This window comes from Oenanthe melanoleuca, chromosome Z (assembly GCF_029582105.1).
Source record: "Oenanthe melanoleuca isolate GR-GAL-2019-014 chromosome Z, OMel1.0, whole genome shotgun sequence".
In the NCBI taxonomy this organism is placed as follows: domain Eukaryota; kingdom Metazoa; phylum Chordata; class Aves; order Passeriformes; family Muscicapidae; genus Oenanthe; species Oenanthe melanoleuca.
The window spans coordinates 43,353,826-43,379,638 of NC_079362.1; the positions used below are offsets into that span (position 1 = coordinate 43,353,826).

General features: G+C 38.5%; 1 protein-coding gene across 2 annotated transcripts in view; it reads left to right on the forward strand.

Moving 5' to 3' along the window:
• Positions 1-25,813, forward strand: part of MLLT3 (MLLT3 super elongation complex subunit) — a 116,526-nt gene that overhangs the window by 57,840 nt on the left and 32,873 nt on the right. The window contains exons 4-6 of one of the 2 annotated variants that reach the window (XM_056514404.1): positions 4,902-5,045; positions 15,844-15,963; positions 23,620-24,225. In XM_056514404.1, coding sequence (XP_056370379.1) covers positions 4,902-5,045; positions 15,844-15,963; positions 23,620-24,225 — 870 coding nt within the window. The remainder of the gene's footprint in view (positions 1-4,901; positions 5,046-15,843; positions 15,964-23,619; positions 24,226-25,813) is intronic. The other variant, XM_056514405.1, reaches the window with a different exon arrangement.

Genomic DNA, 25,813 nt, shown 5'->3' on the forward strand with positions numbered 1-25,813 from the left:
TTTATCAATGCAATGTTCCTCAACCCAGTATTAGTGTAACATGCATAATTGTATTTCACAGAATCACAGAATGGGTCAGTTTGGAAGGGACCATAGGGGTCATCTGGTTCAACATCCCTGCTCAAACAGGGTCATTGCAGAGCACATGGCACAAGGTTGTGTCCAGACAGTTCTTGAGTATCCCTAAAGCCTCCACAGCCTCTCTGGGCAATTTGTTCCTGTGCTTGATCACTGTATGTTAAAGAATCATTTCCTCATATTCAGGTGGAACTTCCTGTGCATCAGTTTGTGCCTGTTGACCCTTGTCCTATTGCTTGGCACGACCAAACAGAGCCTGGATCCATCATTTGACACCCTCCCATCAGATACCTGTAAACACTAAGATCCTTCAGAGTTGTCTCTTCTCAAGGCTGATCAGGCCTAATTCTCTCATCCTTTCCTCCTAAAAGAGATTCCCTCATCATTTTTGTCACCCTCTCCTAGCAGCTCCAGCAGCTCTGTGCCTCTCTTGTGCTGAGGAGCCCAGAACTGGACACAGCACTCCAGAGGTGCCTCACCAGGGCTGAGAGGGGCAGGATCACCTCCTGTGACCTGCTGGCAATGCTCTCCCCAGTCACCCCAGGACACCATTGGCCTTCTTGGCCACCAGGACACACTGCTGGCTCATGGACAGCTTGCTGCCTGCCAGGAACCCCAGGTCCTTCTCCTCAGAGCTGCCTTCCAGCAGGTCAGCCCCAGCCTGTGCTGGTAGCTGAGGCTGTTCCTGCCCAGGTGCAGGGCCCTGCATTGCCCTGGTTGAATTTCAGACAGTTCCTCTGTGCCCATGTCCCCAGCCTGCCCAGGCCCTTCTGAAGGGCTGCAGGGCCCTCTGGGCTATGGGCCACTGCTCCCAGCTCTGTCCATCCCTGAACCTGCTGAGGAGCCGCCTGCCCCTTCAGCCACCTCACCCATGGAGAAGTTACACAATACCAGCCCACTATTGACTCTTAGTGGACAGTTAACTCTGTGTAATTAAAATTACGTTATTGAAAAAGAGAAGTATAATATAATTACTCAGAATAATTACTAGCCCTGCTAAAAAGTGAACAGATTTTAAAGACCCACTTAAACTTGAGAAAAGGACACTATTTTGGTTACACAATGAACTCGTTCCATTTTAGCATTACAAATCTTTACAATTGGTTCAGGTTTTGATCTTTGAAAACAGTGCTTTTAAAAATTTTACATTCTTGACTGTTAAAAAACATTCTTGTAGACTGCATGTGAGTACTCATTATCTTCAACATTACCAGGCTCAAACCAAATCCAGTGCCATTCTACAAAACTTACGTTATTGTGATACCTCAAATTCTAAGTAATTGCTACACCTATTGTGAGTCTCTCAAATAGCAAATACAGTGGTTTTCTTTAATTGTACATAATGGGGTCTGCATTACTATTTCAGATAAAAAGAACTGGATTTAAAATTAAAGAAATTAAAGAGCAAAATCTTGCAAAGTTTAATGTATACTACCTTAATATCAAAAGTTACTCAGATTCCCTTTCTTATGTCGTGTGCCTTGGTGGATCTGTTATGGTACTTGACATGATTCAAAGATACCTTTGTGTTTATTTCATTTTATCAAGATGTAGTTTGAAATTAATATATTAATCAAATCAACATTATATCTTTGACATCTTGAATGCTTGGTAGAAGACTAAAACAAAGAAAAGAGAAATGCATTGTTAAAGACTTTTTCTGGAACTCTGATCACTTAAAATTTCTTTTAGGGTTAGCTGTGTGGGCCTTCAAGTATGTATTCCAGTATTCTTTTATCTTTCACAGAAAGCCCTGTTAAGGTGTGAGGTGTGGTGTAATTCTGTTCAGGCACTTTGGAAGTTGTGGGTTTCAAATAGGTAATTCTGACATGTTCCCTGCATCAATCTGTGAAGAGCAGGTCTTGATTTATCCTGTTTTCTGTTGGAAATGAAACAGAACCGCGTCAGTGAATTGATCAGACTTTTTGGTACACTTTTTAGCCCTGTTTATATTAGGGAAGATGTTTTGCTTCTTTTTTGGAAATCTGATGAAAAGCAGCCCAGTCTCTTCAACTCATTTATTAAATGCTCATCCCACAGACAAAGTAGAAGACAGTGAGTCAATCATTGAGCATCTCTACAGAAAGCTTCCTGCCCAACATTTCTCTTTTTGTTTTCCACTCAGACTTGTGGCTGCTTTTTCTGGCTCTGGAGACTGCAAGTCTCTGGTGTTCCCCAGCAGAAGCTGTGGTTTAGGCTGAATCAGGAGGGCAGCAGTGATTACAACTTGTCTTACCCTCTAGCAACTTGTGGAATTAGGAAGTTTACAAATTCCCTCACCCCTTTTTGGTGTCATGTAATACAACAAGCAGCAGTTGGACTGTGAGTCAGTCCATCCCACTGCTGCAGGAGCATGCGCTTCCCCTGGGGTGGGTGCAATACAAAGAAAGAGTGGCACAAAAATTCAGCTAGCAAATTACTACTTTCTCCTGGATCAGCTGCTCTTTCCACCAAACCCCCAACGCAGTTCACAGGCATTCCAGCGCAGAAAAAGAGGAGATAGAGAGAAAAAGGAAGAGGAGACATATCATTGTCATTTATTAAAGGTAGACAGCTGTTGAATTTCTGATTCAGGGGTACAGAAAACCACCTGGACCACAGAGGATTAAAGGGTTTTTGTTCCCAGGACTAAACAGAAATTGGTAGAAAATTTAATAGATATTTATATTTATGATAGAAAAATACTCCAAGCTTTAAAGAGTGACAGAAATTACAACCAACCCCTGCTCCCAAATTCAGCAAGAGCAGATTATGGCTGTTAGTCATTGAGATGAATTCCTTAAAAATGCTTTTAGGTCTAGGACTCCTACTCTGGAAAATGAAGTTCGTGTAGGATAAGGCTCATAAACTGCAGCACATTCTATCTCCCCTATTGTGAAATAATGGAAGTACAGTGGTACTGACGGTCTTTTGTCTAGTAATTCTGCTTTTTAATCACTGATTATGGTCATCTGATTTTCCACAAAATTGTTTGAAGACTACCATCTATGAATTACTGCAACTTGGCTTTGATGGCAAAGCTGCTACTACTGACGCACTGCCTATAGCAACATTGCAGTTTTCTAAGCAGATCAGGGAATAAATAGCTTCCATTTTTTTCTGCATGAAATCATGTTAATATTTCTAGCAACAAGAAATATCATCCATGTTTGCCTTTGAAAATGGTGTCATTTATTTCCATGACTATGACAGAACTGTGAAAATAGTTCATCTAGGGAGACTGCGTTCTTTAGTCTTCAGAAACAGACAACTTTAGGTCTCCTTTGGTTGTTTCTGCTCCAAGTCTAGAGATGGGACAGATTAGGATGCCCCTTGGCTGTGTTTGAAACCTCTGATTTAACTTTTAGAATAACTGAGATTTCTATGCTTTCTGTTCTTCCCACACTTGGAATCCTGATTCAAAATTCAGCATGGTTAATGTGGATTTCTAAAGTATCTGTCACTGAACAGAATATATATTTTGATTTCATGCGGTGTTGGATATGTGCTATGATTTTGCTGTATCTCTTCCTCTTCTCTCTTCTCTTCTCTTCTCTTCTCTTCTCTTCTCTTCTCTTCTCTTCTCTTCTCTTCTCTTCTCTTCTCTTCTCTTCTCTTCTCTTCTCTTCTCTTCTCTTCTCTTCTCTTCTCTTCTCTTCTCTTCTCTTCTCTTCTCTTCTCTTCTCTTCTCTTCTCTTCTCTTCTCTTCTCTTCTCTTCTCTTCTCTTCTCTTCTCTTCTCTTCTCTTCTCTTCTCTTCTCTTCTCTTCTCTTCTCTTCTCTTCTCTTCTCTTCTCTTCTCTTCTCTTCTCTTCTCTTCTCTTCTCTTCTCTTCTCTTCTCTTCTCTTCTCTTCTCTTCTCTTCTCTTCTCTTCTCTTTTCTCTTCTCTTCTCGTTCCCTTTTTACTGAAACTTTTTTTCAAGTTGACTTTTTATTTTTGTTCTTTCCTAAGGCTTGATTTGGTGACTTCAATTGCACATCAGGACCTTTGGAGGAAGGGCTACTTAAGAGCATCTTAAAAAAGCACTTAGTGCACATATAGCTTCTAGAAGGGACTGTGTAAATGTGTAACACAAAATGGACTTTGTTTGTAATAGGAGATACTGAAGTCTCTTTGATGCAACCAGTCTCTGTTTTCTGCTGAAGCTTTCTCAAGGTGCTAGAGCACCAGTGATTTCTTCCAAGATAAATTTGCCTTTTCTGTTTTTTCTCTTTCCGTATTGGTACAGGGAACATTCAATTTCATTTTTTCACTACTGTGTCAGGTAATTTTAATTGCTTAAAAGTTCTAGTGAAACACCTGGAATCTATCTGACCACACTTGGTCAAAACAATAAAGATTGAGCAGACCCCTTAAGTAGGAGATCAAATACAGTTGGCTGCAGCAGTTTCATACTTCTCCCTTTCTTTAATTTGTGAAGAAATCAATTGTTTAGCTGCTGTGGAGAAATTTGTGTTCAAAAGTTACTACACTGTGTTCAGTACTCTCTAGTGCTCAGAAATGTTACTGTGTTTTTGAGTGAGTTACCTTGTGTCAGCTGAATCATGATACTTGCCTATGTTCCTTTATGTAGTCTGAGCCAAACATGACTTCACAGTGTCAAGTAAGCATTGTTAGGATTTCAGGAAATTCATGCATTTTACCTTATGTTATCATGAGCTGATAGGAGCTTCTCTGATTTATTGTAGCTCAGCTGACACTTGGTAAATTCCATGTGCGTCTGAGAACACAAAGGATGGTTTAAAATTATCTAATTTTAATGGATAGTCTTTATGTAGCCTTTGTTTTCAACTTAGTTAGTTTTGGTGCTAGATGTTTCTGTCTGGTTATTTTCAACCCTCAGGAAGAACCTAAGAAAGTTCGATTTGACTATGACTTATTCCTGCACCTTGAAGGCCACCCACCTGTAAATCACCTCCGCTGTGAAAAGCTCACATTCAACAACCCGACAGAGGAATTCAGAAGAAAGCTGCTAAAGGCAGGAGGGGTGAGTCCTGCACCCGTGTCAAAAGCCATCACAATAAAGATATTGCTGCTTGTTGCTGGTGCATGATTAGTGTAATGAAAAAGATTGACCTAACAGTGAAACTAAGTGAAGTGTTTTTGTGATAAACTTGATAAACTTTGTGCGGGAGCTCGGTACGTGTCTTTAAGTGGAATGGGTGAGCAAATGAGCATGTGCATTCCTTAAATACATGATAGTGTGATGGAAGTAATAAGAAAATAAAATGTCTTTCATTGAAAGAGACGTGGCTCTATATTAAGCAGAATAAATTCAGTAGTTATAAGGTAGAACAAGTCAAAACTCTCTAACTTTAAACAAACAAACTTAAATCTATGTAATATGTTGCACAGTCTGAATCAGTAAAAGTCAGTCACAGTCTGACTTCTTTATGTGTTGCCAGAATTAAGTGATGTGGAAAAGCCAAAAGGAAGTTTGCCCATTTGGGGAGATTAGAGGGTCCAAAAGGCCAAACCTTTAGGTTTACGCTTTGCCTGTTAGTGGAAACTGTTCTGCTGTGTTTCACACAATGACAGCATAATTCATTTTGTCAGGGACTATCAGAGGCTCAGCCATGAGGTCTGCTTAGGACTTGGCCCCTCCTTGGTGGGGTGTGAAACTCTTCCTGGGCTCGGCTCCGCTGCTGGGCCATCTTCATGGGCTGAGCCTCTCATGTGTCAGGCTGGGCTGCTGCCTCTTGCCTCCTTCCACACACCTCCGTGAAGAGCCTGTGTCTCCCTTATTCCCTCTGATCAGTGCCATGCTAATGGGAGGGGATGGAGGAGCTGTGGATGCCCTTGAAGCCATTCCTCCTTCAATCTGAGCCAGCCCTAGGCCTGTAGCTGCTTCTCACTGTCTGGTGTTCAGCCCACGGTCTCAGCCCTCTCACCTCCCACCATTCTGCTGTGGTATTTGTGTTAGAGATCCAAACTGCAGGCAGTATGCAGATAGGTCTGACAAAAGCCAAGCAGAGGATATGGTTGTGACCTTCCCCTGGCTTCCAGGGCGGTGAGAGTTGGGGCACTGATAGCCATGGCTGCTGCTGGGCCCAGCTCAGCTCGCCGCCGTCTCGCACCCAGCCGTGCACCGGAGCTGTTTTACAGCCCTGGCCTCCTGGCTGCACGGCTCTGCCTTGCTGGGCAGTTCTTGGGATTTGGCATTTGCCTTCATTTTACGTCATGAGGCTGCTGTTAACCCATTCTTCCAGACTGTGTCCCTCCTGCAAGCCCTGCTTGCTCTGAAGGGTCAGATGCTTCACTTGTCAGTTGACTCTTATTTGCAGACTGCATGAGTGTATTTCACCCCCTTTACACAGTCACTGATAGAGATGTTAAGAAAGCCTTCATGCTATGAAATTTTAAGTATTAATGCCAGTGCCTGTCTTTATTTTGAAACAGACATAACAAAAGTGGGTAGCCTTTTTTGGTACCTTTACATAATAGCAGGTCCTGGGCTGGAGATAAGAGGAAACTAGTGTGAGAATATTCAGTCGGCTGGAGAGAATCGTTTTTACATGAGCTGACTGATGTGAACTACAAAACATTATTATTTCTCATTTGCATAAACATATGCATATTACAAATAGTATGTCCTTCTGGAGGGAGAAGTGTAGGCTCACCTGGTACGTGCATGCTGCCATATTCAGTATAGTCTTGCCTCTGTGCTTGTCTTTTGCTGCAGACCCTTGAATCATCTCTTGATACTCCTAACTTCTTTCTGTCTCACATATATCTTGTGGCCTCTCAAATGTGAACTAGGTAATTTCCTACAGACACTATTTTTTTGTCTTTCAGGCTAAGAAAGTTTTGTTCCCCTTCTCCGTCCTCCATGTCCAGTAAGGTCTGACTGGCATTCCTGTAGCTCACTGAGAGAGTAAGAGCTACACTGGGATATCACAAGTGATTAAAAAGTCAGAACTCAACTGTAGTACCACTTTGCAGTGCCACTGTGGCCACTTTAGTTAGGCAGACAGGACATTTAGGGTGGTACCAATCATGTAGATTAGCTCTCTGGAGTATTTATATTTTAGCATTTTATTTGATATCACCAGAACTGAAGCATAAATTATTATCTTGATTATTGGGAGTTCACCGACTTGCTGATTTCTTTTCCAAGAGGCAGTTACATTTTCAGGCCTTAGAAGAAGAGTTTATTTGGTTTCAGAGATTCTCTAATCTGGAAAGTAAATAGAAACTTTTGGTTCTGTCTTAAGCTATATCCGATTGGCAAAGTTTCTACCTTCAGAAATAGATTTTCTACACTGAACTTCCTGCAGCCCCTTGAAAAGATTTGGTTATGCTCAAATCTGTCTCTACCAATCACCTAGTTTCAGTTGGCTTATTCTTGCAATTAAAAAAAAAAGAAATGTTTGCAAAAGTAATAAAACCTTTTCAAGAGAACGCTGGACAAATTCAACCAAACCATACATTTAGGTTCCATACCTTTGTGTATATATATATGTATATTTATTTATTTATTTATTTAGTTAGTTAGTTAGTTAGTTAGTTAGTTAGTTATGTGTGTGTGTGTGTTATGAATGGCATTTCTTTTACAAAGGTTTGCTGTGGAAATGATGCCACTGAGAATTTTCTGTACCATTTAATCAGTCTAGAACCTCATCATTTGTACTACCAGGTACACATGTGTACCCATATTAATTAGCAACCTGTTACTTGAAATTCCCAAGGATACCCTGGATACAGGTGAGGGCTTTTAGTTGATCTGTGTATTACCAAGCCATCATCAAGCTACTGGAAGTGAAAGAACTGTATATCTGCAGTCTCCTACACAGCTCATCCTCTAGGCACGGCATGAAATTATGCTTGAGTAGGTACAGTAGGATTGAAGTTTTGATCATGTAAACACCAGTAAGTATAGACCCTTATGTGGTCATTCCATCCTAGATTTTTCAATTAGCTTTTGTGATCAGTTTCAGCCTTAAAATTTGAGAGATCCTGAGGAAAAAGAGGCAGCACTATGATTGCTGCATATGGGTTTCAGAAGAAACCTGATTCTGGGAGATTATAATGATTAAGAAAAACCTTCAAATTTGAAGTAGATTTTGAATGTTGAATCCCATGGAAAATACAAAGTGAATCTGATTCCATTTACACATTTTATGTTGTCACAAGCACTGGTTCTATTGCTTTTTTGGCTTGCATGTTTCTTAATTGCAAGAAAAAGTTGAAAATTATACCTAGTATATTTAATGAGCCAGTAAAAATAAATTAATTTTGAAGATGTCGAATGACAGCTGCCTAACATTTTGGAATTAAATTTTGCCACTAAAAAAAAGATTTGCTCAGGCATTACTTCTTTGAATATTATATTACAAATAACTTAATTTCAATTCTTGGAGGAAAATGTAGCGAAAACATTTTCAGTTCTACATTAAGATAGTAGTTTGATAGTGCCCTCTTATAGTTGCAAATACGTAAATAAAAATGTTTATGTTGTTTTGGAAGTTTAAGTAGAAGTTAAACATTTCCTTATTTTTGGCAGGAGACTTAAAATTAGTTGTTTAATCCAGGAGTATGTAGACAGAATTTAATAGCTGAATTTCCTTTCCTAAAAGGAAAACCTTTTTTCTGCCCCTTGGTTAACACTGTGAGCAAAAACAGTAAAATTTACTGCTTTATTACAAATGCAAAGGGCTGTTAATGGTTTGAGGTTTCATGTTTAGAGGATGCAAAAAATAGGTCATTTTTAGACTAGTAATGATTCTATTTAGCACCAGAGTCCTTTATTATACCTCTTTGTAAAATTTGTTAGGAAATACAACAGCACTGCCTCTGTAACAAGGCAGCTCTTTTCTTAAAGACAGTTAATCTGTTAATCTGTTAATGAGTCAGAGAGACAAAGAATTATCCTGAGAGGGATGCAATTTTTAGAGAAAATTATCAATTTAAAAATGTAGGTTTTGCCAAAACCCACTGCATTCTGTTGTTTGAGGGTTTTTTTCATGTTCTTTGTGGTTTTATTGTTTAACAGTTGAGAAATGTCCTTTCAGTCAGTTTAGATGTCTGCATAATGCCAGTTTTAAAACCTATGTTCATAATCCATGTAATGAAGATGAAATTATGGGGATTTCCCTCTTTTGTCCATCCTCCCTGTTTCCTGGCAAATTCTTCTGTGTCGGTTGGAATAGCTGGCTTCTACCCAGAACCGACCTTACACATAATGCTGCTCTAGGGAAGGGATTATCTTTAATCTTGTGCTTTTCATATTTAAGTAATTGAATTTTCTTGAACTACATATTATTTTACTTTTAAGCAAATAGCTTATTTTTTATATTGGTTTAAATATATATATTAGTTGTTCAGGATAACTGTATTTTTTAGCTAATGATTTATATTTTGGAACTTCAGCCTTAATGGGACTTGTATTACAGCTAGGTTTTTCTTAGTAGTGTGTTGTCCTCTGGAATTTCGAAATACAGATCCTCATACCCACATTCAGTATCTTGTACTGGGGTCTACACTGATTTTTTTATCATAATGACTTTAGCTATAAGTGTTGCTGTGATAATTTACAATCATTACTACTTTCCCCCAGTATTTCAGATGTACTCTTTAATGTTGAAAGAAGTGATGTGTAGCAACCTGTTCATCACTGTAAAATGACATAGGGTGTAGCAGCCCAGAGCCACACAAAGAGGGCCAGTTGTCTGCTACTGGTAAATGAATAGTGTAATTCATGATGAGTGCTGCTGAAATGTTGTTGTAATGGTTTGTTTTTCCCAGAATTCTAATAGGTATCTTGTAGCTTTTACCGAAAGTGCTGCTGGAATTTTTCTGCAGCATACTGTGGTAAAGCCCACTGCCTGTTCTGAATATGCTGTACAAGTTCTTTGATGAGCAGCTCAGTAAATGAAACCGCAACAGGTAGCTTGGTGTGGGTCTGATTATTGCAGCTTTATTGATGGCCTCCTTTCATTCATGAAAATGAAAAACTAGGAGACACTCTGGCTCATTCACCTGCAGGAGCTGTAATCTGGATTAATAAGAAAATAGTGTTGGTCTGGACCTGTGACAGCTAATGCAGTTCCTGACTCTGTAAATATATATGTGGGGTCATAGATCTGTGACTCCTATGTGTTGGTGTTGGCACTATCATGAAATAGTTTGGAACGAACCTTTACAGTTTGTCTAGTGGGCAGGGACATATCCAACTAGATCATGCTGCTCAGAGCCCCATCCACCTGACCTTCAGTGTTCCCAGGGATGGGGTATCCACCACCTCTCAGTGCAATGTGTTCCTGTGGATCACCACCCTCATTGTAAAAAATTTCATTGTCATAGCTTGTCTAAATTTACCCTATTTAAGTTTCAAACTAATGTCCCTTGTGCTATTGCTACAAGCCCTGATAAAAAGTTATCCTCCAGTTCTCATGTAGCCCTCCTTTAGGTACTGAAAGGCTGCTATAGTCTCTCCCCAGAGCTTCTCTTCTCCAGGCTGAACATCCCCAACCATTTCAGCCTGTCCTCTGAGGAAAGGTACTCCATTCTTCTAACCATGTTGGTGTCCCTCCTCTAGCCTTGCTCCATCAGTTCCATGTCCTCCCTGGAGCTGGATGCAGCACTGGATGCAGGTGGGGTCTCGCAGAGCAGAGCAGAGGGGCAGAATCCCCTCCCTCCCCTGCTGCCCACACTGCTTTGGATGCAGCCCAGGACACATTTGGCTTTCTGGGCTGTGAGTGCTCATGGCTGGGACATGTCCTCTCATCCACCAGCACCCTCAAGTCCTTCTCTGCAGGGCTGCTCTGATCTGTTCATCCCACAGCCTAGATTAGTACTAGGGGTTGCCCTGACCCAGGTGCAGCACCTTGCAGTTGTGTGCATTTGTAAAAGAGGACAATAAAAGAGGACCAGCTTTTCATAGAACATTTTTAAGATTTTTCCACGTTCCTCATGTTATAAGGACATGAAAAGCAAGGATTTTCCTTGAAATGAGTTGTTCTTGTTGGGTACACAGGTACTGCAAGTTTTCAGGCATGTTGTGTTAGATAAATGTTGTCTTCAAAATTTCAGTTTTTTTCAGTTTTTTTGTAAGGTGACTTCAGATGCAATTGTTAGTAGGTTAATACAAGCTATTGTAATTCATAAGGTATTGCAATTTTATAATTTTGCCCAAATTGCTGTAAGATAAATAGTGGAGGAAGGTTACTGATTGTATTACGGTCATTAGTAGTGTACAGTTTTCCCCAGATCCATTCTTTTTTTTTCAGAAGTGCATGGAACTGCTTAAATTAAATGCATGGCAGTTTTTCTTTCCATAGCATTCAGTTGTCTTGAGTAGCAGATTGGAATGTCCTTAGAAATACCCTGAGAGAAACTGTGTACAAGGGCAGGTATTGTTAGGATAAGGAAGAATGGCTTCAAACTGAAAGAGCGAAAATTCAGATATAAGAAAGAAATTATTTACTGTGGGGGTGTGGAGGCACTGGAACAAGCTGCACAGTGAAGTTGTGGATGGCTCATTCCTTGGAGTTCGGATGGCAGTTTGAGCAACCTGATATAATGAAATGTGTCCCTGCCCACAGCAGGGAATTGGAATAAGATGATCTGTAACGTCTCTTTCAACCCAAACCATTCTATGGTTCTAAGATTCCAGCAGCTCAGATGTTATGGAGGCTGGTCACTTCAGGTTGGTTATTCCTTCCCGATAATATGGATGTCAGCAGATCTCCTCTATGCACTATTTTTTGGAAGATAGTAGGTTTTCCTTTGCCCTTGCAAAGTTGTCTTTCATTTAAAGCACCTGGTAGATAAAGGTTTTACATACAAGCTCAATGGCTGAGGGCTAGTGAAGTGAGTTTTGGTGAATTAGAGTCAAGATACCATACCAGCAGAGCAGTTAGACTATGTGAGAGGGATCAGCAGCTCCCCCTCGAGGGTAGCTGTGGGCTGCAGTGGAGTCATCCCTCAGCCTTCTGTTCTCTAAGCTGAACAAGTCAAGTGATGTCAGCTGCCTTTCACCCTGCTGGTGTCCCTCCTCTGTACACACTCCAGTAGTCTGATGATGTCCTTCTTGTGCTGAGGGTGCCACAGCTGCACGCAGGAATCAAGCTGAGGCAGAGTGGGACAATCACCTCCCTTGACATATTTCTCCATACAGCCTATTCTGCTGTTCCTGTATTATTTGTACCCTGGTATTAAACTGTGAAACTAACTGTTCTCCCTTGGCCATCTTTCTACTACTTGTCCAGTACCAGATAGTACCAGGTATCCAAATACATGCTTTTTAAAAACGCTTGAAATATTTGTGAACAAGCCCAACTAATACCTTGGTTTTACACATTGTATTACTGTCACCATTTGCTCCATGAAAGACAAGCTTTGAGATTAGCTAGATCTCTGCTGTGTTAAATATGATCAAGAAAAATCTTTCCAGGAACAGCAAAACGATAACTAGAACTTCATTTTTGCATATTGCTGAATTCAGAGTGGCATTATATGGCTATTTAAACTGACTTGTTTAAAGACTGCTGTTGTCTCACCTTGCTTCATTGACACCAGTCAATGTCTTATTGCACCAGTTTGGCTGATCCCACTTAGCTGTTGACTTTAAAGAGACTGAGAAGAAGAGTTGGTCATGTTCCTGGGTTTTGTCGCTGAAGTGATTCATTGTGGATGCAGACAAGTACCAGCTGCAGGTGTCCTTGACTGCCTGGCTCAAGCACAGGCTGCAGCCACATCCCCCCTCTCTTGAGACAGCAGGAAATGAGCAATACAGGAAGGAGGAAGAATGTGAAGAAAAGTGCATATAGGCTGTGCTGGAAAGTTATTGCTGTGCGATCAGTGAGCTTGCATTCTTGCTGCAGCAGTAGTGTCTTGCTGTGATTATGTTCATTCCCAACTTTTCCATCTTTGGTATAGCCTTGGTTTAATAGAGGCATAGATGTGCCCACAGTCAAGCAGTGTGGTAGAAGCAATGTGAAAATAGAGACTTACTCTGAGAGCTGGTGGAAGTACATCTGCCAGCCTGTGATTCTATGCTTTACTAACGCAGGGACAAAGGGCACCTACCCACTGCAGAAATTGCTGTAATTCTGTCAGCTGAGGTCTTCCAGCTGGTAAACTTAAACTGGATGTATAGTTGTCACTTTCCTAAATTTAGCCAAAATGGAAGTGCATATTAATTGAAAAGAATGTTGTTAATATAGGGGCTTTCTACACAGATGATCTCGACAAAGAAAACAAACATGTTGGATGTTACTTAGTCTTGATATTTATAATTATATTAGTGTGTCTTTCTTTGAGAGGTCAAGGTAATTTTTTTTTGGTCATGTAATGGACTTAAATGAGGAGCATATACTTATGTCAGAGATCTGTTTGGAAGAGAAGTGTGTGGTTTTTATCATAGGGGCAAAAGAGTTAATTTTACATGAGACTTTTTGGTCTCTTGTCATGTTTTTGTCAGCTTTAAAGATTGTATAGTCTATAGTCTGTCTTAACTGCACGCATTGTTAATCATATTAAAACCTTGAATTTACAGTTGCTGCTTTTTTATAGGGTTTATGATGAAATAACAGGCTGCAGCATTCAATACACTGGTTTGGTATATCCAGATTTTGTTTTCTGAAAACACTGCAGGATTTATTTTCTCCTATGTGTAACTAGATTTGCCGAACCAGATCTCACATGGTATTAATGCTGCTTATCTCATCCCTCTAAATCTTTCTGTAGATTTTCATCCTGTTTTGAAACAGTCTGTGATATGGAGACTCTTAATGGTCCAAATACTTGCCAGAAATGGAGATGTCTTAGAAGTCCATACACTTTTTAAAAAATGTCAGCTTTCTAAGAATTCCTGTGTACAATCATGAATATGTGAATATTTCTAAACTGAAATGTTTATGAATTTTAAAAAGAAAATTTATGCAGTAGTTAAACCTGCATAAATAGAAGTGAATCAGACTTCTATGCTTCACAGAGAAAATGGCAGCTAGGGGAAAGACTTTCTGGCATTTTTTGTTTCTTTGGTTTTAATTTCAGAATAGGGCAAACCCTGATTCTCCTGACTAAAATATTCTTCCACATGGATATGCATCTTTTTGTCATATAAATGTATGAACAAAACTGCTTTAGGCAATAAAATATCTGCTTAAACTCTGTAATTAATGGGTAACTTTGCTTTTTCTGAAACCCTTTGATTTCATGCAAACAATACGTTCTATTAAATTTGTGGCTTTAAAAAATACTGCAGAGTTTGACTGAAAGAACAGTATTATTTAACATCCATTTGACATCCTCTGTGAGAGAAAAGACATGCTAAATACATGCACCTGTCACCCAGGTTTATAAGTGGTATGCACATGTGGCTGTAAATTTCCTTTCTGGTTGATTGTTCTTTGTGAGCTTGTGCCTTCTCTTGTGTCAGCTGAGTTTAATGCAACCAAAGGCCTTGGCAAATTGAGATTAAAAAAGTATTTCTCCTTCTAAAGGACCACTTATTGTGATTCACAATAGCTAATTACAATCAACAGTGCCATGATTGCAAGAAGAATGTTGTTGCTTTTGGACAGATGATTTTTCAAGAGTTTTGGCTTTTGGCAGACTCTGGGTTAGAACAGTTAAATTGCCTTCTTCCTGTGCCTTTGGCATCTAGCTACAGTGTTGAGAACAGGCTGATAAAAAATAATTTCTATTATCTAGATATGTCTCTTAATGTTCCCCAAGCTACCATGTATCTTTTGAGCAAAGTGGTCTGCAACAAGATTCATTTGGAGTGGCGTTTCAATAATTTTTTAAATTTTAAAAATTTGAAATCCTGTCTTCAGGAAGCTGTAGGCAATAAAATATCATCCTGTCTTGGAGAGATAACATTGGAATATACATATCCACATCCTTGATTTCCCCTTATTTTTAATGTGATTTGTATGAAGCACATGATGGGTCAGCTTATTCGTCCCCTGAGTCAGAGGATGTTTTGGTCATCTAAAGAGGTGAGGATAACCACATAGGATATCCACAAAATCAGTGTTACTTTGTGCATGGGAGCCTGTGGGAAGACAGGCATGTTTCCTTGCAGGTGCAGAGCTCTGCATCATCTTTCCAGCTTTGCAGGGCTTGTCAGACAGGTAAGCTCTCTCTGGCATTTGGAGCTTTGAAACAATAGATAAATGAATGGCTATGGTAGGAATCATAAAATCATAAAAAGCACTGGAACAGAAGACAAGATCTTAGCTGGGTTTCCCACAGATGGAAGGAATAATCTTTACATGTCAGGTAACTGCTCAGTAATAGCTGATTTACGTGTCCTTTCTGGAAATGATCTGTTTCTACTTAATCTTTAAAATAAGGAAGGGATCTAGAGCCTCTTAACAGCAAACTGGCTGCTTGCTTACCAGCCACCACCCAGTTTACTATACTCTAGATAAAACACAGAAGCCTGAAGTTAGAAGCTGAAATTAAGGAGATAATGCTTTTACTTTAAAAGCACAGTCGATTTTTACAGTGTATCTTTGTGGTGGGTTAACCTTGGCTAAGATGCTTGGTCACTCACTTTGCCTCTCACGAAAAGGGGAGAGGATGGGTGGGAAGGCTCATGGGTCAGGATATAGGCAGGGAGATTGCTTACCAGTTAATATCATGGGAAAAACAGACTTCTTGGGGACAATTAATTGACTATCTGTGTGATTTCATTAAACTGTCCCCTCTTGAGAAGAAACATGGATATTGTTTATTGGTCTTTTATTCTCCTACCAGTGTGATTTTCTTGGCAGGTGAGACTCTGCTCTTGTTGGTAATGTTTTACTGACATGCTTTCCCTCTTACGACAGATGATGGTAATGTCAGATGGCACATCATTTTCTTCAGGGCAGAGCCTTCATCTCCCCAGCCTTCCCAGTAACTCTCTGTCTTTTTCTGAAGTGAAGAAGAAATCATCTCATGGGCCAAAGGTGAGACTTATTTTACTGGAAGGTAGTTGAGCCAGAAGTGCTTTTCCTTGTAATTAAATTAATAAAAAAAAAAATTCTAAGTGTTTTTTGCAATGTTTTAATTGATAGGCCAGTGATAGCAGGTCTTGACATTTCTTTGCTCTGTACTTATTGTTTGCTGTGTGAAATACTGCAGTACAAGGATGGCTGTGAGAACAGGTGCCAGTGAAGGTTCTCTGGTTTTTGTACTTGTATAAAAAAACCCCTTGCTTTCCTGCTATTCCAGAAGGAATTGTGATAGTATATTGTCGTATTAGAAAATCACAGTGATGGAAGTGTGATCTATGGAGATGTAAAAAATATGAGATAATACTACAATAATAACAACAACAACAACAATAATAATAATAATTTCTTTTTTAAGCATTTTTAAGGAAAATTGTGTAGAGTGAAACTTGGAGCCATGTTCTTTAGGATTTTTAGTTTTGTTTAAATTTGAGAGGTTAATTATTTCCTAGATGTTTCAAAGAAAGCAATGTGTCATTGGTCTCTAGGACAGCAAATTTTGAATGCCCAACTTAAAAGTAAAAAGGTATAGTCCAAGGAATCTCTTGAGGAATAGAGATGGACTTTTCTGAAATACCACATAGTTTCTTGACAAAATGAACTAATGGTATGGGAAAATAAGGAGCATGCTGTTGATTATTCACATAAAAAATGCAATCCAAGCCTTTTCTCCGTTCTGTTAAATTGTTTGGCTTTTCATTTTCTTTTGTGATATCTTGTAGATTTCAAGTATGTTACTTAATCTTGCAGTGCCTTTACTTCAAGGTACAATACCCATTTTTATTAATAACTGTCATGTCCACTGTCTGGGCCAAATCTTGTATCTTGCAAGAATTGTCAGGTAATGAATTAAAGGTATGCCTTTAAGAAAGATAGCAGGGATACATAATAAGCAAGGACAGACGAAAGATGTTCTTTGACATGTCTCTGCCTGATGTGCATTGTACATCAATGCCTCACCACCTCTAATGCAGGTGGTCTTGCAATATTTAAAGAACATATGGAAGTGTGGTTTATTTTCCTAATGAGAAGCTGAGGTATAATCTGAGGATTAAACTGAAGGTGCTCACTTTTGCGTGCTAAAATGAGTGGTTAATGCCTCAAAGGAAAGCAGCTGGCTACACCAGGTGCTGAAGCAAGGTGCTGCTGGTTAGACTAGGCTGTATCTCCATCTGATTGGATACCTAACATGAGTTACTCTGACACTGACCATCTCTAACAGGAGTTCTGTGTTGGTAGATAGCTCTCTAGAGTTTGTTTTCCAATCACTTCTAAAGAGTTGTCTGTAATTTTGATTTACCCATGCCTTGCTTTGCATGCCAAAGCAGGTGTGCTGAGGCTTGGGTTAATAAGCAACTCTAACACCTCTAGTAGGACTTCAGAGAGGTACTGACATGATACTGAGTCCTGTACTAATTCTCTGCCTGGCAACCATACACCATGGTAAGTTTTGAATCTTGTTTTTTTTGTAAGCAAATGTAAACCTGGGAAGTAATTTTCCAAACTGGATTTAGACAGTGAACTTCCATCTGATGTGAACAATTGGCAGGTGTGGAGTGTGGTGGAGTGCTGCAGGGTGAAGCATGTATTTGCTGCAGTCATCCATATAAACTGGTGCTTGAAATCTTTCAGTTTTTGCTGAAGCAACTCAAACATCTGCAGAGAGTTTGGCCCATGCAGTGTGCCTCTTTGAATCTAACCTGAGGAGGTTAGACATGCATCACATCTCAGGATTCCATCCCGAGAGTTTTTAATAGTGGGGAGAGATGTTTTATCAGTACACTGGTTTTTGTCAGTCCATGTGGATATTTGATTTTTTTTCTCTCCCCCCCCCAGCAGTCATTGCTTCACCCTGTCCAACTTGGAACACCACTTATGAGCAGTTGTTCTTTTATCTCTTAAAGAAAGACTTGTAAATATCTGCATTGTTGAGAATCACAAGCTGTTCTTGAGAAATGGAAATACGAGATAACATTGGGTTAAGTGTAACAGTAAAGTTTGGAGGTTTTGTTACAAGTTCTTGGAGCTGAAAAGCCTTGAAAGTTGGTCTTTAGTATTTTTGTTCTAGTTGGAATGTAGGAAAGTTCCAACCAATGTACAAATAGACTTTTGGTTTTGTCATTTGGAGTAACCCCAGTGATGGAACAGCTTCAGTGTCCAGGTTTAATTTAAATATGCTTCTAGATTAAGAGTTGCAGAAAAGTCTTGATAGTTCTTGGGCATAAGTTGCTTGTCCCGAAAGTGTACTCCAGATGTCTGTACTGGGTGACTTTGGGATTTTTTTGCTATTTTTCAGCAATAGGCCTTTGATGTGCTTGGGCTAGTTTTGGTTGTTTTGTCTATGAATACCACAGTTAACTTTGAGGTCAGTTTTAAACTTTGAGTGTGGAAAAAACAGAATGTTATGCTTATCTGTTGACCATTGCAAAGTACCACATAAACTTTATGGTTAGATCAGAATTTAAGTAACAATAATGAAACCAGTGCAACAAAATGTTATTCTTGGTTTAGCATTCACTTAAGAAAAATACAATACAGTATGAAATAAGAGACATCTGACAATTGGCTTTCTGTCACATTCTCTTCTAAAGTATGTATTAAATAGAGATATTTGTGTTTTCGAAAAGTGATTTTTTTCATTAATTTAATGAAAATGGTATTAGTGAGCCCCAGTATTTGTGAGTATTCTGATTCCAAAAGAAAACTTTAATCTTGGAAGTGCACATGTCAGGCAGAAATGTATGAAAACTTTTACTTTATGCATTTTTTCAGTATGTAAGAATAGCTGCAGGCTGGTACAGATATTTGTGTTGATTTAAATCAGTGCTATTGCTATGCCTGTTTGTATTGTATAAATATTACATGCACATAATAGACTAGCAGCTTGGTTAGGTTTTGCAGGGGGATGATTATGTCTTTTGCAATGAACTGTAGTACGAGCTGTAGAGAACCAGCAAAGAAAACAAAAACTTTTATTCCTGTGTGTGACTGGAAAAAAACAAATTGTTTTATGCTCCCCCAGTTAGCCTTCACAGTTAAACCACTGAGCTTTGTATTTCTCCATCTGCTTCTGATTCTTCTGATGTCATTGATCAGAACAGTTTGGTGGGCTGGACAAAATTGAAGTGTGGAAAGTTTTCCAGATTTTTGCGGGAAGCAGGTAAATTAATTTCTTACCTTAGAGTATTTTTGGAGGCTCCCAAAATGTTGTGGTTTTCTTTCTTGTTTTTTTGCCCCCTCAAATCAGCTAGAATTTTTTTTTATTCAATAATAAACAAGTTTGTATTCAACGGAAATCTGAATTTGCTTCATGCAGGAATTACTTTTAGATATCTTTCTTCTCTTTTCCTCTTGAGAGCAATAGGCATATTTGAGACTGATTGTAGTCCATTGGCTTAATATGGACACATTATTTCAAAAGGCATAACATTTTTTATTTAGAAATGAAAATAATGCACATTTTATGCACTAGTACTAAATTAGCAGTCTAAACTCAGTATAGTACGCTGACAAGGCCATGTCACTGTGCTCAATTTAATGACTTCATAAAATATAATGAACTTCCCCTGCCCCTCTGCTTCCCCCACCCCTCCGAAGTGTTCAATTTCTTAGTTAGGTTACTAATGTCTGTCAGCAGTTGATGTGTGCAGTTGTTTCTGGAAGTTACTGCTTATTCAGTCTCCCATTAAAACAGATTGGGCATTACATTTTGTGATGTGAAGTCAGAATCCAAATATGAACATGTACAGTTCAGCATCATTTTTGCCCTGTAGTTACAGAAGTGTTTTAATCTGCAAATGTGTTTGTTACCATTGAACAGCTATCACAGTCCATTTGCATCTCTCAAATTTACAGGACTATGTACTCTGTGATTTAAACTTAATTTTGTGAGCATGTTAAGAAATACAAAAACACAACAAATGGTTGGTTGCCATTGCCCAGATTAGTATATAAAGTGAATTCACCTCTCAAATCACAAAGTTTCTTAGTTTATAACCTGTAACTCTTAATCCATGTACTTGGGATCCATAAAAAAAATAAAGTTACCTGGCTGAACGTGAGGGTGCTTATCCTTCCTTCTTTGTCACAGTGTGGGCATATCCTGTTTCACAGTGGGAAGTGTAAAAGCCTAAGCAGTCAGCTGGTAGGGAATCAACTTCAGAAGCTGTGCTTTTTTTGATAAGCTGATGTTTTATGCCTTCTAGATTGGAGGCATGATTCGTGTAAGTTAGAAGATGGTGATGAAACTGCCAAAGACGATGGCTGCAGACAATTTCCAGGTGATGCTGGAATGAACCTTTAGGTTTTCTGATTACCTGTCCTGCCTACATTATGCTCTGTGCGCTCCCAGAACGCATCTGAAGCCTTAGCAGGAGCTGTGTTGGCCAAAATATGAGCAGGAGTTGAGTACAACAGTCACAGTAACACAGATTTTATTTGCTGATAAAAGTTTAGATTTTTATTGTGCTTTCTAAAATACTTATTTTGTTACTTGACTTAAGATGACATTTGCAGGTATTTTGGCATGCCTGTGTACCTGTATTATTCTTTAGCATACTGTTTGTTGTGCAACATATCGAAGGCTGACATTGACTTGAGTTGCTTCAATAGTTGATGAATACACAAAGGTAAGCTACAGTGTGCAAATATATTACCTGTGAAAACCCCAGATCACAGTTTTTCACATGAACTTGAGAAAAGAGTCTTTTATTTTACTAAATTTGCTTATTTCTTGCAGTGCTTATTAAGGTGGAAAGAAATGTTTAAACACAGTCAGATACTGATAAATAATAAAATGATTTGAAAGTACATTTTGATTTTTATTAAGTCGTATACTGTACATTATATGAATATTCACCACCTTTTCATCCCCACCAGCGTCCCATGTTTATCATCAGATATGATATTATTTACTGGTGGGTATAATTTGACTTTTTTCTGTCTTTCAGACTTTATGCTCCTGTTGCTGTCTCCTCTATGTCATTGTTGGTTTCTTTTTGGGTCTTTGCAGAAATTAAGGAAATAAGAAAATATACTCTTTTTCCTTAGAAAATGAATGCAGATAGAAAAACAATGGGTTGGCTGCCTTTAAGAAAGGGTAATTCTAAGGGAGCATGTGAGAGGGGTGTATAAATAAGTCTCATAAATATGTCACATATTTGTACTGTGATTTCTATGAAAATATCAGCTTCCATGTTGTAGGAAGATGAAAAAAGTCTGTTTTTAAAATAGAAAAGAAGACAGATCTCAAATTTATTTTGGTTTTAATACTACTGAGCCCCAGAACCATTTTCACAGTTCTCATCTGTTGGAAAACCTCTAAAATGAGACTCTCTTTCTGAAATATAAAATATATGTGCTATAAGGAGACCAGTAAGAGAGATAATTTCTCTATCTAGTTTATTAATGATACATATTTTATTCTTCCCCAGGGCAACACCTCTCTGGCATAATAGAACATGGTATGACAGTAGAAGCATTAATAATTGGTTCATTAGTTCAACTTTTGGTGCTGGTTTTGCTTTTTTTTTTTTTTATAATCTTTAAGAAGAACACCAGGAAAAGTCTTATGAATCAAGTAAAACATGTCAAGGAGTGCTAAGTGCTTTTTTTGTTTCTGTAATTGCTGACCTGGGAATTGAGGAATTGCCTTATATTCAGACATTCAGCTGTCATTATAGTATTGTTCATTGTTGATGATTCTGGCCAATATTAATGTTGATATATACTATATAAATATACAGTTAGTTTATCAAATCTGATGCAAAAATACATTTGCTGTACAGATGCAAGAAGCATCTTATAAAAACATGCAATTGAATACTTTATGGAGCACTGTGACTCAGTGTTTCACTAAATAAGATAATGGGAAGGGAAGAACATTTCTAAGTAATTATTTTTAGTTAATTGTTTCTACCCATTGTTACAGAGGAGAAGGAAGATACTGCAGTTTCTGCATATGTTTTGTGTAGACCTTTCAGTTCCTAGAATATTAAACACTGACTTAACATGTGCTAATTGGACAAGTTATAAGTAGTTATCTATGAACAAGAAGCAAGTCAGTGGATGTAGTCTCACTCTTCCATTCTCCTCTTATTGGCGTGACTTCCATTAACATGTAAATTCTGCTCTGTTTTCTTAGATAGTTCTTTTTTCAGAGCAGTTGTACTGTGTGCATTTCTTAAAATTAGTCAGTCCCTGCAGAGGATGAGGCTGGCTATGTCCTGCTTTGGTCCTTTACTTTCCACTGTACTTCTGCAGTTCTGTCTATGTTGTGGGTAAAATGGTGGTTAAGTTAAAGTGGAAGATAAGTTAAATATGTTATCTTCCCTACAGATCTGTAAATCTGTGGCAGTTTTAGACATCCAGATACACCATATTTACATACACATCTCTTCTAGGTAAAGGAAATCAGTCAGTGTGTGCAATACACATTAAAGTGTTTCTTTCTAAAAGTTTCTCACTTCCTGGGCAACATACAGGTAGAAATGCTTATAATCAGCCTGGAACAAAGCAAGCAGTATAAACTTCCTGGCCATGAGTTCCTGTAAACTGAAACATCACTTTGCAGATTTGAAGTAGTATAAAAATTGACCCTGTTGTGTGATATGTGACATATGACGTGTTTAGTGTTTAAAACAGTACAATTAGTCTACTGGGTGTTTTCAAAATACTGAGAGCCCACTGCTGGCAGTTTCCATGAAAGTGGCTGGGCAGTGCTAGAACTGTTCTTGTCTTTTAAATATTCCCAGGTGTTAATTCTCAGAAGAAAGGATTATATATGATATATTCTGGATGGTTCCTTTATTGCTAGTTCTAGCTGCAGATGACCTCTTGCCTTGCCATTTCAACTTTTCATATTCAACTGAGTGAGGAATGATGCTGCTCTGCTGTTTCTGGCTTTGCCTCTCTTCACTACCTTCTGAGAAACACTTCTCACTTTAAACATTTCAATTTATGAAAAATTAAATTAAAAAAATAAAAATAAAAAATAAAATAATTAAAGACTCAGCAAAGACTCCAGTATATTAAAAGAAGGAAGCTTTTTCAGCTTTAGGATGTTTTGCATAAAAAGGTAGAGACTATTGTCTGTCCAACTAATTCTTCCATAGCCAGTCTGGACCCAGGTTTGTTACTGTTTATAAGGAAAAAGATCTGGCAAAAGCTGGAAGATCACAGCGGAGAAGTCAAACTTTGCCTGAAATGTTATCATGTTTTCCTCTGATCCTGTAGTAATTCTGTTGACATTATGTGGTTCATATCTTCATTTTTCTTTTTAATTTTTATTTTCTCATAGGTAAGGGTGATGATGATTTTCTTTATGTTAACTGTTTTTTAAAAAGACAGGTGTAATACCTAGGATAAAAACCAGCTTTTGTTGTAAGTCTTTGACAAACAGTGATAACTGTTCTTGTTCCACCAGTTTGTAACAGATATTTTGACCAAATATTGGGCTTTCTCTTTGTTCTTTTTTGGTTATTTCTAGTCCTGGTTATTTGCCTGCAGTTCCAAGTTTTTAATATGAATCCTGTGTCCATATTGTATCTGCCTTTTCACGATTTAATGTTTTGATTTTTTATTAAACTAAAATTTTGCATCTCCTCTTTGCAGGACCCAGCTAGGATTCTGAACATAAATAGCAGCAGCAGTAGTAACAGTTTTTCAAAGACACAGAAGTTAACAAAGGAGCACAAAGAAAAAATTTGTAAAGACTCAAAAGAACAAAAAAGTGCCTTCAAAGAACCTTCCAGGGAACATAACAAATCTTCCAAAGAATCCTCTAAGAAACCCAAAGAAAACAAACCACTAAAAGATGAAAAAATGGTTCCTAAGATGGCCTTCAAGGAACCCAAACCCATGTCCAAGGAACCAAAATCTGAAAACACCCCCATCCTTACCATAACGTGTGGGCAGCAGCAAGAAAAGAAGACTCTCACAAAAAGGCCCTCTGTACTGGACACTGATGAATCTTCTGCAAGGAAAAGAAAAAAACCCAGCTCAGATTCATTATTTAAAAGTTTTCCTAGTGCTCCACCACAGATTCTTACTTGTTCAGCTGACAAAAAACAGACAAAAGATAAATCTCAGCTCAAGGTGGGGAGAGTCAAAGTTGAAAATGATGCACTGGAAAGGAAGACGCCTACTCTGCCACCATTTGATGATATTCTAGATCCCAGTGATTCTGATATGGAGGAGAATGTGTCCTCCAAATCTGAGGTAAGTGGTTGTTTGGTTTTGCTTAATACTTTACTCAGTGCTGTATCGAGCATTCCTAGTCTGAGGAACTGTGCACCAGATTTCTGTTCTCCCTTTTCTTTTTCCTGTTTATTGGCAGATTGTCCAAACTGAAGGATTTTGATGGCCAAGTTCAAACTTAAGTGTGTTCTAGTTGAATTGTATTGCCTATTCAAGTCTGCTCAATTACTGTCAGCATTATGACAATGAAGATACCGATAAACAATACTGCTGTTTTGATGTTCTTTAGAAATTCATGTTTCTTTTGAGAGAAAATGAAATTGATTTAAATGCTTGTATTTCACATTCTAAATATTTGTTTTCAGGTATTAGAGAGTTCAGTGAATCCGGGAAAGGATTGCAGTTATATCAGAGAGTTATTTTTTTTGCTAAAAGAGGCAGTTTTTTTACTGATGCTAGTTTTGTGGAGGATAATCTATTCCCAAGTAGTAGGCTTACCAAGAAGGAAGACATTTTAGTGGAAATTTACTCTCCTGAAAATATTTGTCTACTGTGACTTCTAATCTGTATAATTTGCTCTTTAGTTTTATGATTAAAATTTGGATTTTAATCATTCTCCTAGCAAACTTTGTTTTTCAGAAGCATCTTTCATGGATACATATAGAGAAGGAAAGGCATGGTAGGAGAAGCCTTGTTTGGTACCATTATTTCTGCTTATGGCTAGAGGTGTAGTAGAGAGGAATTCTTCCCAGCCTTTCCTGTTCAATTCTCTCATTTTTCTGTTTTCTGATTTGTGTCTCTGTTATTGCCGGCAGATTCATAACCCTGCTTGCCCTCTGTGGAACAGACAATAAATGCCCTGCTGTGGGGAGGTGTCAGCATTAGGTTTTTACTTTGTAGAAACTTCCCATGAGGGAGAAGGTAATTTACTTCTGAAGTGACCTTTTAATGACTGGTCCCTTAGGGCATACATAGGCTGTAAAATTTAGAAGGTATACAATAGGACGGGTCCTGCTTTACAGCATGACACAGGGGATACTCTGTGGTTGGAATGGCATTATCCTTATGGCTTGGAACTTAACTAACTTGTCTTCAAGCCTGAAAATGTACGTACTTGTCACTCTTGGTGTGAAATATTTTTTGATGTTTTCAGAAAGCTGAATATTTAAATTGTCACTAGCCTTAAGACACGCTATCCTTAGCAGAGCAGACTAGTTGAAATAGATTTTTGGATGCCATGTAGGAGCACATGCACTTTTACTGGCAGCAGCAGTTCTCCATTTTTTTTCAAAGACAGAATAACTGAGACAAGCAAATCCAATGTAACTGGAATTTTACAAATGGTTCTGCAGAGGTATGTGCTGTGTAGCAGCTTCAAAATAACTGATGTGTAAAAGATACATGGATGGTAGTTAAAAATAAACCTTTTTAGTTGCTGGTAGGTGTTTCCCTCTTTGTTGTCATGCGTTCTCTGGCCCACCATCAATGATATAATGGGAACACCTCTGTATTTTTAATAGACTGACACAAGTCCATCATCCATCTGCAGTTGGCCTGTAGGACCTAAGGACTTCCTTAATTCTGTACTAAAGCTAAAAAGCAGATTCAG